The following is a 17991-nucleotide window of genomic DNA, read 5'->3' on the forward strand; positions in this document are numbered from 1 at the left end:
GGATTGACGTTTAAGCGATGACAAATAAAGTTCGGATCTACGCCTGGAGCCTCATAGGGGTCCCACGCAAAGACATCCAAATTATCCTTCAGAAACTTCAACAACTCCATCTTCTCTTGGTGTGGCAAAAGTATGCCAACTTGAAAGAACCTCTTTGGATCGTCTGTTATTATAAACTTCTCTAACTCCTCACAAACAGCCTCATCTCCTGTCATCGCTCCAGATGCCTCCGGAGCTGTTAATTGCTATGACTTCTGGTTGGACAAGGTTGATGACTCAATTTCCGACTGACGAAGCACTGCTGCCGATATGCACTGCCTAGCCACTACCTGGCTGCCGAGGATTTCCTCAACATGCTCCCCCGAGGGGAATTTCACCTTAACATGTAAGGTAGAGGAGACAGCTCCCAAAGCGTGCAGCCATGGCCTGGCGAGGATGGCTGTATATGGAGAGTACGCGTCAACCACAATGAAATCTACCTCAACCGTTTCTGTGCCGGATTGAACGGGTAAACGGATCTGTCCCTTCGGCACAACGGCCCTTCCTTCGAAGCTTATAAGTGGGGAGTCGTAAGGGGTTAAATCTTCCAACTCCAATCTTAGCCCTTTAAATAGATCGTGGTACATGATATCCGCACCGCCGCCCCGATCTATCATCACCCTCCTCACATCATAGTTCCCTATCCCGAGGGTAACCACAAGAGCATCGTCATGGGGCCGGATAGTCCCTACTTTATCCTCCTCGCAGAAACCCAAGACAGTAAAGTACACTTTAATCTCTTCGGCTCGCTACCTACATCCTCGGCCCGCGGATGGGAAACCGCCATCACCCTAGTGGGACCCGAGCCGGTCCTACTGTGTGCAGCGAAGATAACATTAATTGTTCCCAATGCTGGCCGAGATGAACCGTTCCTCCGGTTGTTTGAACCAACTTGACCGACCCGCCCAAAGGGCCGACACAAGTGCCGCTTTAACTTTCCCTCACCGACGAGCCGCTCTAGATGGTTCCACAGGTCCGACAGCTCTCGCAGTGTGACCCACATCCCGATGATACCGACGTAAAAGGTTTTGATTTCTTCTCGCAGGTCCCCCGCCATCTTGCCGGCCATCCGAAGAAGGGCTCCTTACGAACCTTTTCTAATAACCGATGCACCGGTTCTCGAACACGCATTTACAGCTCGAGGTGCCGCCGAGCCGGATTGTCCGAAGTAATCCCTCCTCGGCTTGTTGTTGTGATATCCGTCCGACCCGAAATCCCTTCTCTCCCGTGGGATAACCTTCTCCTTTCCTTTTCCCCGCTCGCCGGTCTTCCTCTACCCTTTTATATTCATCAATACGATCCATAAGACGGCGTACGCCGCGGACGTGCTTTTTCGTCAAGGACTTTCTTAGGTCGTGATCAGTAGGGAGACCCACCTTGAAGGTATTAAGCGCCACCTCATCAAAGTCACCGTCTATTTCATTAAACATCTCCCAGTATCGGTCGGAGTATGCTTTCAGTGTCTCCCCTTCCTTCATGGCCATGGATAGCAACGAGTCCAATGGCCGAGGGACTCTGCTACACGTAATGAATCGCGAAGCAAATGCCCTAGTTAGCTCCCCAAATAAGCCTACAGAACCTGATTTGAGACCGTTAAACCATCTCATAACCACAGGTCCCAAGCTAGAGGGGAAGACTTTACACATCAAAGTCTCGTTGTGAGAGTGCACTGCCATCCTCTGGTTGAAATGACTCACGTGCTCCACCGGATCAGTCCGGCCATTATAGATGGTAAATGTGGGCTCGGTGAACCTCCTGGGAAGCCTCCCCTTCTCAATCCTCCGTGAAAACGGAGATTTAGAGAGTTGGTGCAACGCCCTACTCATGGTATCGTTGCCTAAGCCCCTAGAACGAAACTTCTTACGTCTGCGGGTTGGCTGGTCGTCCTCCTCACCGGAGGATGTTGCGCTGGTGGGGGAACATGACCTTGAACTGTAAGCAAGTCCCCTATCCTTCTCTGAGGAAGAACTAGACGAGGACGGGGAAACCTTACGTTTAGCGAGGCGTAACTTCCTCTTCAAACGATTGATTTCCCTCTGCATGGATTTAGAACCCTCATCATGGGTAGTGCTACCCCCTCCATGAGTATGGCTAGCCCCTGGGTATTCTGTATGGACGCTTCCCTCACGATCCCTACGATGTTCAAGACGTTGGAAATGATCTTCCGGTTGTGATCCTTGTGACTCTGCATGGTGAGAGCCTAAGCTTGCCATAATATCCCTACCTCTTCTAGACTAGATTCCCCACAGACGGCGCCAATTGTAAGCGCACAATTGCACCTGGTCCTAAGGACAGTTATGGGCTCAGGCCCAATGAGCCTTAAACAATATGAATTTGTAGAGTGTGGGCTTGAAACCCAGGTTAGAAGTGTGTGGGGATTAAATGACAAACTAAAGATTGCAAATATTTGGAAACAACAAGGTATATTGTAGATAGGCCTCCTCGGATGTAAGCCGAGAGCTGTTCTTATATTATATCTTTCTCTTAGCCTTTTTTCTTTTTAGGTTACAAAAAGTCCGTCCTTTTTTCCTGTCTTAGATTGCTCTTTAAATACTACTCTTTTGAATGCTTTGTACACGTGTTGCCTCACCTCCCCCTTAGCCTAGATATTTCTTTTCTCAGTGCCTTTGAATAGTAACCAGAAGTTTCTCTTCCACTGTTCAGGTGTCACTTCCCCATAAATGCGGCCAGGGTGGTAGGTGCAGGGTCTTTAATGTGGAGGCAGCAGCCTTTATCTTTGACATTTCTTCAACACCGGTGCTTCTGGGGCGTTCTAGGGCTCACCCCTCTTAACCATTGGCTTTAACCGTGTCATCCCCTAATCTTTACTATGAAATCCCAAGTTCTTCGGTGTTCATCCGAGGGTAAGGTCACCCTCGCCTGGATCCTCGGATCCTCAGCGTATGGGCCGACCCATAGCACTAACAAATTCTAAACCCAGGATCAGTTCGGCCTTCTTTAACACGGCTCAAAAGGCCCACGTTCCCATCAGGATCCTTTTGCCCCACACAAATGGTATTTGAGAGAAAAGAGAAACCATTAGGAATCCCATAGAATGAGGCAAGCATATTTTGTCTTTTGATTTTTTTATTTTTAATTGCTCGCCAACATGCGTCAACATGGCATAAATATTGCGAACGTAAATATTATTGGAGGAGAGGACTAAGCTAATTAAAAATTTATCAAGTAGGTGATATTTTGTTGGTTAGGTGGATCGGATGGGGTGTGACTCTTATTTTGTCTTTAGAGTTTTGTCGTTTATTCTGATCACGGCTTTTGAGATGTTAAAGTATGGAAATTTTATTTAGCCATGAATCGACGCGCTAGTGAACATAAATTAAGATTTAAGAGGCAGGTTGATTTGCTTTTTAATAAATTTCTGAGCATTTTATATTATATTTTCTTTGAAATTGCTCAAGCTTGTACACTTCTTTATTAATGACGGTTCCACTTCTCTTCTCGATCGTCTCGTCTCTTCCTCTTATTGTTCACACGCCATTACATTTTTTTCCATCTCTTGCTCTTCACAGTCTGTTATTACCTTCTTTATCTATCTCTCTTTCTCTCTCCCTCCCTCTTCCTGACCTCCATTATTGACTGCATCTACCTATTTGCTGGCTACTACTGCTATAGTAAGTGCCCTCTAACATGCCTTTTTCTTATTATTATTATTATTCTTTTTTGCCTTTCCTTTTCCATTTATTTCTTGTGTGAAGCAATAGTTTAATTAACACAACGAAAGACAAGAGTTTGTTTGGTTTGGTTATGACTCAGTTTTATAACTTACACTCAAAATTCATAACTCATAACCTAAATTTTACTTTATTTCTAAAACTCTAAAATTATTATTTGGTCACATAATTCAATCACATAATTCACTTTTTGCCACCATAACTCATATTTCAGAAATTGAAAATACTAAAATTCTGTTTTGAGTTTCTCTTATCCATCACTCAAATTTTTGAGTTTTGAGTTTTGAGTGATGGAAACATCACTCAAAAACCAAGTCAAACAAAATTTTTTCGATGGAACTCACGCGTTTTGGAAACTCAGCGATGAAAATTGAGTCACTCAAAATCATGTTTATCCAAACAACCCTTAAGCTCTTCCATCTTTAGTCTCCTCAACTAACAAAGAGTCAAAGACTGAGAGAGGGCTGTACTATTTGTTAACATGATCGAAAATGATACAGACCTCCAAAAAAAAAAAGGGTAAATTTAGTTTGATATCTTCCATTAACAGGAAGATAGACCAGTACAGAAAAGTAGCTGAATAGAAGATTATTTTCTCTTCTAGGATTAATATATTAGGTCCAATTCCGTAGCCTGTGATACAACCGAAAGAGCCACCTTCGTTTATCTATTGTACATGCTCAGTAGTCGTTACAACATGAAGGGATAGATAGTAACAATTGTTGAGAACTGACACTGATAGACAGTTTGCAAATATGTTTATTATATTATATTATATATTTTGTCTGAACTAAATTATATCTGATTTTGATATTGTATTATTATTGCAAGGAAAAGGAAGTATGGGCAGAGGGATAGATCCGTTTTGGGCTCATGCTGAGAAAGTCAATGGCGGTTTAAAATTCAAGTGCAATTATTGTCAACGAGATTTTTCTGGAGGTGCATCAAGGATTAAAGCACACTTGGCTGGAGTTTCAGGTCATGACATTGTGGCATGTGATGCTGTGCCTCCGGATGTTCAAAACCAAGCTCGAGCAACTCAAAAAAAAAGAGAAGCTCAAGCAACTCAAGGGACCAACAAAAAACTTAAAAGTGCATCAACCTCGGCTTCAAAATTAAAAAATAAGGTGATTATCTAGTCCTAACTCTATACATAGTTATTTATTTCTAATTAAACCAATGCTTTTTAATTAACCCTTTGCAAACCTTTTCATACTATTTTCTCTTTCCAGGGTAAGGAAGAATATATGGCTGAAATTGTCCTCAATGATGTTGTGGACAGACTAATAGCCAATGCATTTTCACTACATGCCAGTGAGTATATTGGTTTTGAGTCGAGTTTCAAGGTAGAGTTGAAAAATCTTCTTGAAGCATTATTCAAGATTAAATTCTTGTTAGATGATGCTCAAAAGAGGCAATCAAGTGATGAGTCTGTGAGGATCTGGTTAATGAAGCTTCGAGATGTAGCTTATGATGCTGATAATGTGCTAGACGAGTATAGCTATGAAAGTTTTTGGCAAGAGGTACAAACTCAAAATCTAATGGTGGATCAGGTGCGTAGCTTTTCATTTTGCAATCCTGATAAAGTTAAGACTATCAAACAGTTATTGGATAAAATTGTGCATGATGTCGCTGGCTTTGGTCTTAGAATAGAGTTGGTGAATTCAATCCCCAATATTAGCTTGGACATGAATATAGACCCCCTCGTCGATGATTCAGAAGTTGTAGGAAGAGAATACGATGTCTCAAAAATGGTAAACGTACTTATTAGTTCAAGCAATCAACAAGTTATCTTTGTTCTCCCTATAGTGGGTATGGCAGGTCTTGGAAAAACAACTTTAGCAAAACTTGTGTATAACAATGAACTAATAAAGAAACATTTTGATGTACTAGCATGGGTAAATGTTGGTATACATTTCGATGTTGAGGGGATTTTAAGAGAGATTCTTAAATCTCTTGAAAAAGACTTGAGTTATTTAAAATATGATAAAATACTTCAAATATGTGCAGAAGAGTTGGGGGCAATAAAATATCTTCTCATACTTGATGACATGCGGGATGAAGATCTTGAGAAATGGGATACTTTAAAGGGTTACTTGTTAAATTTTAGTTCAAGTACAGGAAATAATATTGTTTTTACAACCCGTAGTGACAATGTGGCTAAAATTATGGAGACACATCCCAAACATCAATTGGAAAAATTATCAAAAGATGATTGTTGGTCCATATTCAAGAAAAGAACATTCACAAATGGAAGAATTCCATTAACTTTAGATTTGGATGTTATTGGCAGGGAAATTGCTAAAAGATGTGGAGGGGTTCCATGGGCTGCAAAAATTTTAGGGGGAACAATGAGCTTAAAATGTGATAAAAACAAATGGCTAGAGATTCAAAATAATAAAATTTGGGATTTGTTGGATGAAGATAATAGTGACATCTTTCCTGTGCTTAAGTTATGCTTTGATCATCTTCCAACACCATCTTTAAAACGATGTTTCGCATATTGTGCAATATTCTCTAAAGATTATGACATGAAAAAGGATGAAGTAATTCAGTATTGGATGGCTGAAGGGTTCCTTGAACTAGCTAAAGAAGTTAATATGGTGATGGAAGATATTGGTAACATGTATTTCAATATTTTGTTAGCCACTTCCTTTTTCCAAAATGCTACAATGGATGACTACGGTAATATTATTAGTTGCAAAATGCATGATTTGGTGCATGATTTTGCACTCTCAATATCAAAATCTGAATCTCTAATCTTGGAGGGAGATCTCGTGGATAATGTTAGTAGCATACAACCTTTATTTTTCCGATTTGATAGCAAAACAACGCTAAGAACTTCATTTAGTGGAGATGGTTTCATAAAAGTGCGAACGTTAATTTCAGGAAGTTTCAACTCTGACATTATGTTATCAAATTTTAGATGCTTACGTGTTTTAAAATTATCAAGTCATGGGTTACCGGATTCAATTGAGCAATTAATACATTTGAGGCTTCTTCACATCTACCAAACTACAATTAAGGAATTACCAAAATCTATTACCAAACTCTACAATTTGCAAACTTTAAGAATTGAACCACGGAGTCGTTTTGTGCAGTTCTCTCTTCCAGAAGATCTAAGTAATTTGATTAAGTTAAGACATATTCATATTGATACGATCCTGTCTAATAATAAAACTCCTAAGAATATGAGGCGGTTGACTTGCCTTCAAACCTTGCCATATTTTTATGTGGGTCAAGATGAAGGTTATCAGATCAAAGAATTGGGACCTTTAAAGAATCTCAAAGGACAAATATACATAAAAAATCTAGAGATGGTGGAAGATGAGGAAGAAGCCAGAAGTGCAAAATTAAAAGAAAAGGAAATATTCAATTTGGTATTAAAGTGGAGTTTTGGCAGAGATGAAGATGAAAAGGTGTTGGAAGGCCTCCAGCCTCACCCAAATTTGAAAAGCTTAACAATCGAACTCTACGGAGGAAAGAAATTCCCATCATGGGTTGGTTTGTCTTCGCTATATCACAATTTGATTAAGATCTATTTGAGCTATTGTACGGAATGCGAAGAAGTTCCCACTCTGGGGCAATTACCCTGTCTTAGGGTTCTTGAAATAATGGTAATGGGGAAGGTAAGATGTCTAGGAAGTGAGTTTTACTTTTACAATGATGGGAGTTACAGAAATACTACTACATTATTTCCGGCATTGAGAAAACTTTTTTTTGGGGAGATGGATAGCTTAGAAGAGTGGAAGGATGCAAAGGAGTTGACAAGCCCAGGTGAGATGTTGGTGGTGTTTCCTTGCCTTAAGATATTGGACTTATTTTGCTGTACGGAACTGAGGTCATTGCCAGGTGTCCCGTCAGTTATTCGACACTTGGAGATAGGAGGGTGTGGTATTGATGAACTACCCAGTGGGCTACAATTCTGTACATCTCTTCAATTTTTGCAGATTAAGCACTGTCCGAATCTGAAATCAATTCCAGATTTAGGAGAAGTATTTCATCCTCTTATTAATTTAAAAATTAGCAACTGTTTTGATTTAAGACTGAAGCTTAGGCGAGAAGGCCGCTTAAAGACTTTGGTAATCGGTGAGATTATCGAAGAGTTGGATGCTTTCCCGATTCTGCGTTATCCTTCCATTCGATACTCGCACGCGTCCCTCAAAAAGCTAATATTGCATGGGAGTCCTACACTTAACTCTCTCCCGAACGAAATTCAACTCTTCACTGCCCTTGAAGAGCTGCGGATACAGAACTTTAACGGAATGGAAGCTTTGCCTGATTGGTTCAGCTATCTTTCTTCTCTTCAAAAGCTGTCTCTTGACTACTGCAAAAAGCTGATGTATCTTCCCATTCTAGACCTCACCAATTTAAAACATCTGCACATTGATCGTTGCCGCAATTTCGGGAAAAGATGTGCAGAAGGGAGCGGCGCTGAGTGGTTCCAGATTGCCCATGTTCCAAACATCATAATCGATGGAGAATACATCCAAGGGGGAGAGGATTCTGACGGCTCTAAAGACTATAACGACTTTGAGGATGAATATGGCTACGTGGAGGATGATTATGACGACTCTGACGACTCTGAAGATGAGTAAGTGTACTTATACCTGGACTAAAAGTATTTTCCATTTCCCACTCTTAAATGTCACATCTTAATATTTTAGGTTAATTATAAATATATATATATATATTTTAGATTAATGTTTCTTGAATTAATTAATAGAAATTTATCTCACCAACCACTCTAATTACTGGAATGTTGCAAAAAATCTTCAACTTTGCACTTCAAAAATGCATGTTGTCCTGGCAATTATCAGAGCCTGCTTTTTGTCCATTTAAGATAACACACTTACTCGTACTTTTTCGCAGCATTTCTTGTAACCTTCACTTCTTCGTGTCAAATTGATTATGTCCATTGATGAAAACATACTCATTCTTTTCAATTTCATGAGCTGGAATTCTAATATAATACATGGACCAGTTTATGTTTCTAGGGCTTTGTAAAAGATGGAAAATAGATTTTGTTAATTTGGGCTGCAGGGTCATAATTGCTATGTTTATTTGAGTGAATTTATTGTGGGAAAGTGGAGTTGGGTTGCATAAGAATAAGATTAGACATTGGGTGGGAGAAGGTCCTGCAGATTTAAGTTTTCATGTTCAGGTTGGAAGGTCAGTTTTACTGGTCCATGAAGTTATATGATCCCCAGTTCTACTAGTGGAAGCAAAGCTCAAATTTCTTATTAAGTTTTAGACAGCACTGAAAGTGTTGATGCCTTGATGGTTGTAATATATTTATATATCAGTTTTAGCTTTTGAAGGTTTCTAACACATTTAAATTTTTTGGCTAACTCATGAAGCTTGCATGAATATTCTATCTGGGAAAATGATCAAGTTGATGATAACTAATGCCGAGGTACTTGAGGTCTGCTTTCTCTTTACCATTTTAGATGCGTGTATATAACTGACTTCTTAATTGGTGCTTTGCGAGATCCCAATTCAGTCTATATATATTTGTACAGTGATTGGGTTCTATACCCATTGTGCATATATATATTTGATACGTAATAAAATTTTTATTGATAAGAAAAGGACAATTAGTTTACGATAGTAAACTCACTGCAAAAAAACGGATACAAACAAATCAATAGGAAAAGCTAATAGAATTAAGAAAATCAGACAAAGCTGTACAATGCGTAAAACTCCAAATACGAGACCACTCAAACAAAGTCCTAGTTAGCAAAGACTTCAACAGGTCCACAGTTCTTTCAATGTCCTCAAATATTCAAGCATTGTGTTCCTTTCAGGTTAACCACATAAGACAGGCCAGAACCATATTTCAAATATTTGAAGATTGAATCCCCAATCAATTCCACCATGCAGAAAGGAGAGAGACTACTGTCTTCGGCATCACCCACTGAATCCCAAACAAGGAAAAGACTTCACTTGACAAGGTATGGACAAACTTGCAATGGAGCAATAAATGATCCACGGTTTCCTCATCACACTAACATAGGCAACGCCAATTAACAAGAGGCAAGTTCTTCTTAACAAGGTTCTCTATTGTGAGAATTCCACCCATTGTGCATATCTGTGTAAACAAAATTGTTAGTGTATGTAAAGGTGTGTAGGTCAACTCCAAGTGTTCATATGTCACCAAATCAATATATAGAGTTAGAATGAGTAGTCAGATGACTGAGTTATGGTTTGACAATCTTTGACTTGAAAGTCATTCTATGCATCTGGTTAACCTGAACAAATGTCCTTTGCTTTCTCTCTTTTAATTGCTGACATGTATATATTAAACTAATTGCTAGGAGCATGGGATGTTAAAAAACTAACAAAACTAACATTTGGACACTAGGAACAGCATATCTATTGTGTAAATAGAGTACTAATTAAATCTGATAAGTATATCATTCATGCCAATTACCCCCTCTTCACTCTCACTTTTGCTACAACATTTTATAACTTGTTACTTAGCATCTATTCATCTTGATCTTCTGATATATATGTAGTTTTCACATGTTGATGTCATTGTATCAGTGTTGTAAGCCACATGTAGCACTTAACAATTCTTCCAATGTAAAAGCCACCAAAAAATTTCTCATTTATCAGAGGATATTTTTCCCAATGTCAAGGATACTTCACATAGCACCCATTTCAAAGCCTAATTTTCCTTTTGTTACCTGAGTTGTTCTGCCAGCTTTGACATGTATATGTCCTTAGTTGGAGACAATAAATTTGATGATGTTGGAGCCTAATATTCTTTTTGTAACCTGAGCTGTTCAACTAGTCTGACACCTATTTCTCCTTAGTTGGAGGAGAGGAGCTGTGGTAACTTTTCATCGTCTTAAGAACTGAAATTCTAGAACAAGAACTGCTACTACTTATCTGCAATGATGGAGGTGCTCCCTTTCTGTGGAAAGCTAGATGGAAGTATCCTGGAATGGTTGTTGAAGCTGGATGTTTTGTTTCTTACTGGTTGCTTTGCAAGGGATATGGAATCAGCAAGAGTGGTCATTGGTAGAAGATTGTTCATAGTCCAAGAATCACAATGGAGGGAATTTAAAATTGATTCCAATGAAATTGTTTCATAGAAATTTGTGAGTTCTCTCATTCTCGTCTTTATTTCTTTTAATTTTTCTCTTCCAAGAAAACCTATTATGAATCCTTTCCCTTTTGGTTCTAACATTTAAGTTCGCATACTCCTTACTAAATTTGTTGTTCATATACTATTTACATATTTTGGTTATTCTTCAATTAGCAGTCATGTACTTCAACGCAGAATGGTCCAAAATTTCCCCTGTTCCAAATATCCAGATTAACTTTTGATTCCTATTCTATGCTAAAAATAATCTAAAATTGGTATTTTTCTCAAATGTCCCTTTCTCCAACATTTCAATTTGGAATAAAGTAGTTTTTTTTTTCCTCTTACCATATTTCTTATTCACTTATTTTATAGTGAGAACCCTTCAATTTTAGTTTCAAATTTGTATTGCCATTTAGAGCAACATGTTTTACTGCATAGCATAGGTAGACTTTCAAATTTTTGACTTGTCAGTTTTCTAATAGTTAGGGCTTGTTATTTATACATTGTTTAAAAAGATAATATCGCCTTCACGGTTAGGTGTATCTGAATCTTAAGAGAAAAAATGTTGAATTTATGACTATGATTTTTGTAAGCCATAGTTAGCAGCACTTGACAATTCTTTTGATGTAACTGCCACCAGTAATTTCTTTTTTATCAGCAAATACTTTTCCAATGTCAAGGATGCTTCACGATTATTTGGGGCTGGGATAACTTTTTATCTCTTCAAGAACATTCTAGAGCGGAGTGCTACTACTTACCAGTAAAGCAAGTGGCACACTCGCTTTCCATGGAAAGCTAAATGAAGAACTGAAGGTTGAATTGGTTCCAAATTTCCAATCTAATTGTTTCATTGAAATTTATGAGTTGGCAAATTCTCTCACTACAAACAGCTTGATTTTTTTCAACATATTTTTACCCACAGTTACTAAAACTTGTTGATAGAAGCTTTAATTTTCTACAATTATGCGCAACCGTGGAGGCGTGGAGTAAATTTGAAGAAATTAGCATACATATTTCAACAATTATGCACAACTGTTTGAGGTAAGTGTTAAAAATAAAGGGGCTCCCTTTCCCAGTGTTTTCTTTCCCTCTAGAATTTCACTTTCAATACCTTAAAAAGAGTCTAAAAAATACTTAAATTGGGAAAAATTTTATCAACAGGTTGATGAATGTAGAAAAAATAATTATATATTTTATCAAGACTTTTGTAAACGTAGAAAATCAGTAACACCAGGAAGCTACAAGCCAAAGGTTTCTCACTTTCTATCTCTCTCTCTAAAATTCTTTCTCTAATTCTCACTCACACACATACAAATGCAAATCTTTTTCTTTTTTCTCAGTGGCATTTGTTTCTCTCTCTCTCTAACGCTCTCCTCTCTCTCTTTCTATTAGAAAAACCTAATTCCATATTTCCCGTTTGGTACATCGATTTCCTTCGATTTCGGCTGTTTGGATGGAAAATTTCTTGAATTTTGAGGCTTCAGTAAGTGATTATGTCTATTTGTTTTTTGTAGTTCTATTTCTTTTTTTCAATGTTTAAGAATCTCCGTATTTGATTGAGAACCTGCACTTGGAGAATTTTGAATTTTTGAATTTTTGTTTGAATTTTTTCTTGAATAGAGCATTGAATTCAAAATGCTATGCCAAACTTGATTGTGAGAAGAATAGATTGGTGAAAATTAGGGCTTAAATTGGATGTTATAGTAATGAGGTAATCAAACTTGTTGAACCTAAGATCAAACTTGGTAAAATCACCATTTTAATAGTTTTTCTTTATTTATTTTTAATACTGAGATTGAGGTGCATGATTCTGAATTTAACAATTTTTATTTATTTATTTTGAATGATTTTTTTAATTTTAGCCTATCATGATGCTCTTACTCAGCTCATTCTAATGATTTTTGGAAATGTACTTTGTTACAAATCAACTTGTTCTTTAAGTTTCAAATCTATGTTGTTGGATTTCTCATTGGTCACATAATATAGATTTAAGATATCAGCATCATGTTCAAGAAAAAAGACAAGAAGTTTCTTTAAATCCAATATTTAAGAAGGGGTGCAATTTGACCTGTATAAAAATAAAAAAGATGAGGTGCAATTTGTCCAGTATGTCATCCTTAGAAACTACTAGTTGTATATATCTGTCAAAATTCAAGTGCTTGAATAAGTATAAATTATAAAATGACTTGAATGATTTTAAAATTACTGGTATGTAGATCTGGAACTCTAGTGAATGTACAAAATTCAAGTTCAAGGCTTTAGAAGTTGATCTTGAAGCTTAAGGATGATGGGTGCTTGAGTTCATCCTTAGTAAATTGAGGTTCTTAGAAGACCCTTTTTCTGTATATCAATATTTACATTGTCTGCATTTCGCTTATTTAGTAGTGAAGGCTCTAATTGTTGCATGGTAACATTATAGTCATATCAGAAAAGAAAGGTTATTTTTTTTGGATTAGCAAAGAAAGAAAATATTTTGGTTTTAATTTTAGCTTGATCACCATTACATGGATCAAAAGTTTGATGGGTCAAGGCCTTAGTGTTGGAATTGTTGATTTGGCTAATCAATGCCTTTGTAAGGTTGATATAAAACCATGGTTGTTCTCTAAAAAAAATAAAAAGTGTCTCATAATTTAGAAGTGGATTCTAGTAAAATCGAGATTTACTGGGACTTAAATAATGCTAAATTTGGTTATAGGCCAGAGCCAGTGGAGGGATTTTATTAACTTGGTCTTACTCTCAGCAATTTAGAGATTCCCAACCACAAGGTCTTGCTTTCTCACTTATTTTGTATGCTCAGTTTAAACTCAGTTCATTAAAATTTTGTAGAAGCCACGAAGTTTGCAAATGATTGGAAATCAAGATTGAAAAAGAAGAGAGATGATCCTTCGGAGGTCCTGGCCTTTCTGCAATTTTTATTTTTTAAAAAGGTCTTAACTTTCCTGAGATTCTTCTGTGGGATTTCTTTTTTTATTGTTTTCCTTTTCCAGTCTGCCCTTACAAGGGAGTCACTCCCAATAACCAAAAATCTTGGTGATGGAGTATACTCTGTTTCAACATGTAAACAAGGTGCAATTGAAGGAGTTGTTATTGCAACTGGAGTATATACCTCATTTGGGAAGCCAGTTCATCTTGTGGAAACTACCACAATCATTGGACATTTTCAGCAGATAATTTCAGTATATTATTTTAGATGAAATCTTCACTTAGAATCTCAAAGGCTGGAAGAATGTTTAGAGCTGTAATATTTCTAAACGGTTTCATCTTTTCTGCTTAGAGGTAATGGGGCAATGATAGGTAACAATGTGAAAGAGTTTTTGCACTTGTTCTGTGAGAATCTGTCAATGTTTGGGTATTTAATGAGTTACCATTTGCCTTGATCATTCAGGTCGTAACTGCAATAGGAAACTTCTGTATTTGCTCGATTGCCATTGGGCTGGTAATAGAAATCATTGCCATATATGGGATTCATCATAGGGGTAATCATGTTGGGATAGATAAGCTTTTTGTTTTACTCATCAGTGGCATCCCCATTTCTATGCCAACAATTCTTTCTGTTACAAGCTAACTGTGGACAAGTCACAAGAATATGATAGAGGTGGTATTTCCAATCCTTTTATTATAATTATTTCCTTGACTGACATGACCTTAAATTATGTAAATAGGTTGCTTATGGGAAATTGCTTAGGTCACCAATGTTGATAACTTTCATGTTGCACTCTTAAGGCTATGCTCCATATCAGCAGTTCCCTTGTTTAAAGATTTCATAGAAAATGTACAATATCCTATGAGAAAGTTTATGAGCTAAACAGTTCTAAGTGGGCCCTTAATGTATAAACAATATCTCATCTAAAATCCTTCTCAATTGTTGGCTATGTTACTAGATAAAACATTTTGTAGTTTGTGTCATAATGGTTACTCCTGCTTAGTTGGGTAGTTCTTCTTTTTCAGTGCCATCTCTGCTGCCACCACATACAAGCTCACCACCGGCGCATCTAGATTTATATGGCAAGCTCTGAGAAATGGCTAAGGTTCCAGTACTTAAAAGAGAAATTGGCTCTGTTGAGGTCAGTATACTAGATAAAACATTTTGTAGTTTGTGTGCTAATGGTTACTCCTACTTATTTGGGTACTTCTTCTTCTAGCTCTGGGAAATGGCTAAGGTTCAAGTACCTAAAAGAGCTCTTTGAATACTTTTTAGTGTACAAGGATTTTAAGTGTACTATTCAACACATGTTTTGTGTAGCATGTAGTGATTCCTATTTCAAATTTAAGAATGTAAATGGCAATAGGCAGAGTAGTTGAGTTGTGTTGATTTGTACAGTTTGTTTCATTGCGTTAAAAGAGTAGTTTATTGACTTTTGTAATTCAATTTGGAATTGCACAATTGTGTTTGTGTTTATACTTTGAATTAGATTATTAAATTTTGATTAATGTGATAGAGCACATCCAAATAATTTTTTAAAAAGAAAATGCTTATTTCAATGGTTTGTATTTCAACGTTTACAAACCGTTGAAATTTATCTCAAGATACCCATACTTCAACGTTTATAAATTGTCGATAAAAGTATAACACAGGCCGAAGAAAAATTTTCTCGACATTGTTTTTAATTGCAGTTCTTGACTAGTACTATTTTCAATGGTTTCAACAGTTGAAAACAGCCAATATGATTCCTTTTGATTTCTCTCTTCCATCAAAACCTAATATGATTCCTTTTGATTGTTTTTCTTCTTTCAATTTCATATATTATTATTATTATTATTATTATTATTACTATTAAATTTGTTGTTTTTATACTATTTATTGATTTTGGTCATCCTTCATATCCCAATTAGTAGTCATGCACTATCCCAATTAGTAGTCATGCACTTCAACACAAAGTGGTCCTAGATTCGCCCTATTCCAAATATCCAGACAAATATATGATTCCTATTCTAAGCCCAAAATAATCTTAAATCCATATATCTTCTCAAAGGTCCTTTTTTCTAACATTTCATTTTGGAATAAACTAGTTCATTTTACAATTAAATTACCATATTTCCTATCCACTTATTTTAAAGCGATTTCCAGTCAATTTTTGTGTCAAACTTGTATCTCTATGTACTACAACATATTCTATTGCATAGCATATGTAAACCTTCAAATTTTTGTTTCAAATAGTTCCCTAAAATTTTTTGGATTTATTTTACCTAGGTATTCTGGTCTACTTGTTACTATTGCATTGTCTTCACTATAATGTTTTGACTTGTCAGTTTTCTAATAATAATGGCTCTTATAGAATATTAAGAAATAGCATTTTGTATATGTTATGGTCATAGTCTGATTTCATTTTAAAAATGAAAAGCTAGAACCATATGCTTTCTCAGTCTCTCTTATCTAGCTATCACATCTATTGCATGTTTATCTGAGGACTCAATATGCCTACTAATTGCAGCCAGGAAACAGCTATAAAGTTCATATATATGCTTATGTGCACAAATGCATGTATTCTAGAACCATGCAAGAATCCCATAAGCCAATTCTTGAGAATCATTCATCTCTCTTACATTTCTCTCTTTTATAGGAGATAAAAGGAGCAACAAAACGAACATATATTTGAAGGCATAAATACACTATGAAAATGGCTCTACTTGACTGCATGCAAAGAAATGGCGACAATACTAAAAGTCCTACCAGCCCCTCTTTGAAGCTTCTCCAAGGTAATTCCAACCATGCCATCATGGTTTAAGCATCCTACATAAACTTGTGTCTTGGTCCTGGTGGTAGAGAGGTTTCTGGTACATACTCAGACCATCACTTTTAAACCATATATTTGTTAGAGGCTTCATTTAATATTGAATGAAAATTCCATGACTTGAACACACTTTTTATAAGGTTCAAAGTGGTTGCCTACATCCTCATCTCCTACATTTGGAAAGGATCTTGACCCAGAAGGAACAAGTTTATCATTACAAGAAATCAGTTCCCACCAAATTGAAGAAGGCCAAGAATTTGACTTGCTCTCAGCTTGAAGAAACATAATCAGGATTTTAGCGCCATGCCTTCTTGGGTTGTCAGGTTGGATGATGATGAAGATGAAGAAGATGCTGAATTCTTTGGGGCCCCAGGTTATATTTTTTACACCCTTACTTTGCTCAACACATTTGTTCCCCTTTTTCTTTCTTTATTCATTTACTGCTTTTGTGAGGTAAAATGGAAACACTCCAACATGGTTCCTAATTCTTAATGCCCCTTATCATTTGGTTTTCAGCATTTGAATCAAAGCTGGCTCCTGAGGGGTACAAGGAAACCACTAGACATAATCCAAGAGCAATACATAAGACTTTTGGGAAGCATGTTTTGGAAAGCACTGTCAATCTTACTATTAAAAAGAAAAAAAGATGCCTACAAATCTTAAAAGGACATTAACTGAAAATTTGGCACCAGCTTTTGCCGCGGTATCAGAAATTCAGAGTGCTTTCCACAAACCTATTCTGTCTCTGTTGCTACTGAAAGAGGAAAGCAAGATAATAAGGGTGAGCAAATATGGGTAAGGTTGTTTCAGTGAAGGAGTATCTAATGCAAAAGGTTGAGCCCAGGGAAGATGTGCTTTCTCCAGTGATATCCAAGGCAATGAATCCAAAGAGAACTCCTGGTGATATGGATGTGGTATGAGAGACACTGTGACTTTGCTCCAACATGAGGAATTGTCCAAATACACAGCTATGGGTTCAGTTAGAAATACAACATCGCCCATGCCAATTTCCACCCATGTGCATTCAGCTAAAGACTCACCATCACACACTCGGATCTCAGCCAATGCTCATAATTTTTTTTTTTTTTTTTTAATGTCAATTTTGATCCTGAATGTATTTGGAGACATGTTAATGAGCTTCAATCAGTGTTTGACTTCCATGTGTCGATACTAAAAACCATCACCATCTGACATGCATGATTTGATACTAATTATTCTATTGAAGTTCCTTTGTACAGTCTGTGGTAACCATGGGTCAAATTTATGTCGATATTTAGTTATCTGAACAAGGCCCTGACCATGTTATGGATTCCGTGCGCTATGGTGTAATTTCTCTTTTTGGTATTATAATTCATATCTCATGGATATTTCTTGTCTGCTTTTGCAGCTTGTAAGTTGAAAAAAGTCCAAACTGATGCATCGAATGTGAATATCT

The 17991-nt window shown here is 36.9% G+C and overlaps 1 protein-coding gene and 1 long non-coding RNA gene across 11 annotated transcripts; both read left to right on the top strand.

The window, feature by feature from the left end:
• The first annotated feature begins 3504 nt into the window (after window positions 1–3504).
• LOC142631380 (putative disease resistance protein RGA4) lies at window positions 3505–8329 on the top strand. Its single transcript, XM_075805524.1, has 4 exons — window positions 3505–3671; window positions 4563–4858; window positions 4964–5045; window positions 5130–8329. Exons 2-4 carry the CDS (start codon window positions 4574–4576, stop codon window positions 8327–8329), a joined length of 3567 nt encoding a protein of 1188 aa, XP_075661639.1. The 5' UTR covers window positions 3505–3671; window positions 4563–4573.
• Window positions 8330–9081: 752 nt separating this feature from the next.
• LOC142632305 (uncharacterized) lies at window positions 9082–17991 on the top strand. 10 transcript variants are annotated; one of them, XR_012843783.1, is made up of 12 exons: window positions 9082–9147; window positions 9539–9767; window positions 10559–10837; window positions 11483–11865; window positions 12217–12307; window positions 13651–13715; window positions 13812–14100; window positions 14210–14419; window positions 14773–14888; window positions 16386–16521; window positions 16697–16929; window positions 17073–17990. It is a non-coding gene; the product is annotated as an uncharacterized LOC142632305 (long non-coding RNA). The 10 variants fall into 10 exon arrangements; XR_012843787.1 differs by having other exon boundaries at window positions 9103–9156; window positions 11465–11865; window positions 17073–17991; XR_012843786.1 differs by having other exon boundaries at window positions 9103–9156; window positions 10550–10837.

This window comes from Castanea sativa, chromosome 4, assembly GCF_040712315.1.
Source record: "Castanea sativa cultivar Marrone di Chiusa Pesio chromosome 4, ASM4071231v1".
Classification (NCBI taxonomy): domain Eukaryota; kingdom Viridiplantae; phylum Streptophyta; class Magnoliopsida; order Fagales; family Fagaceae; genus Castanea; species Castanea sativa.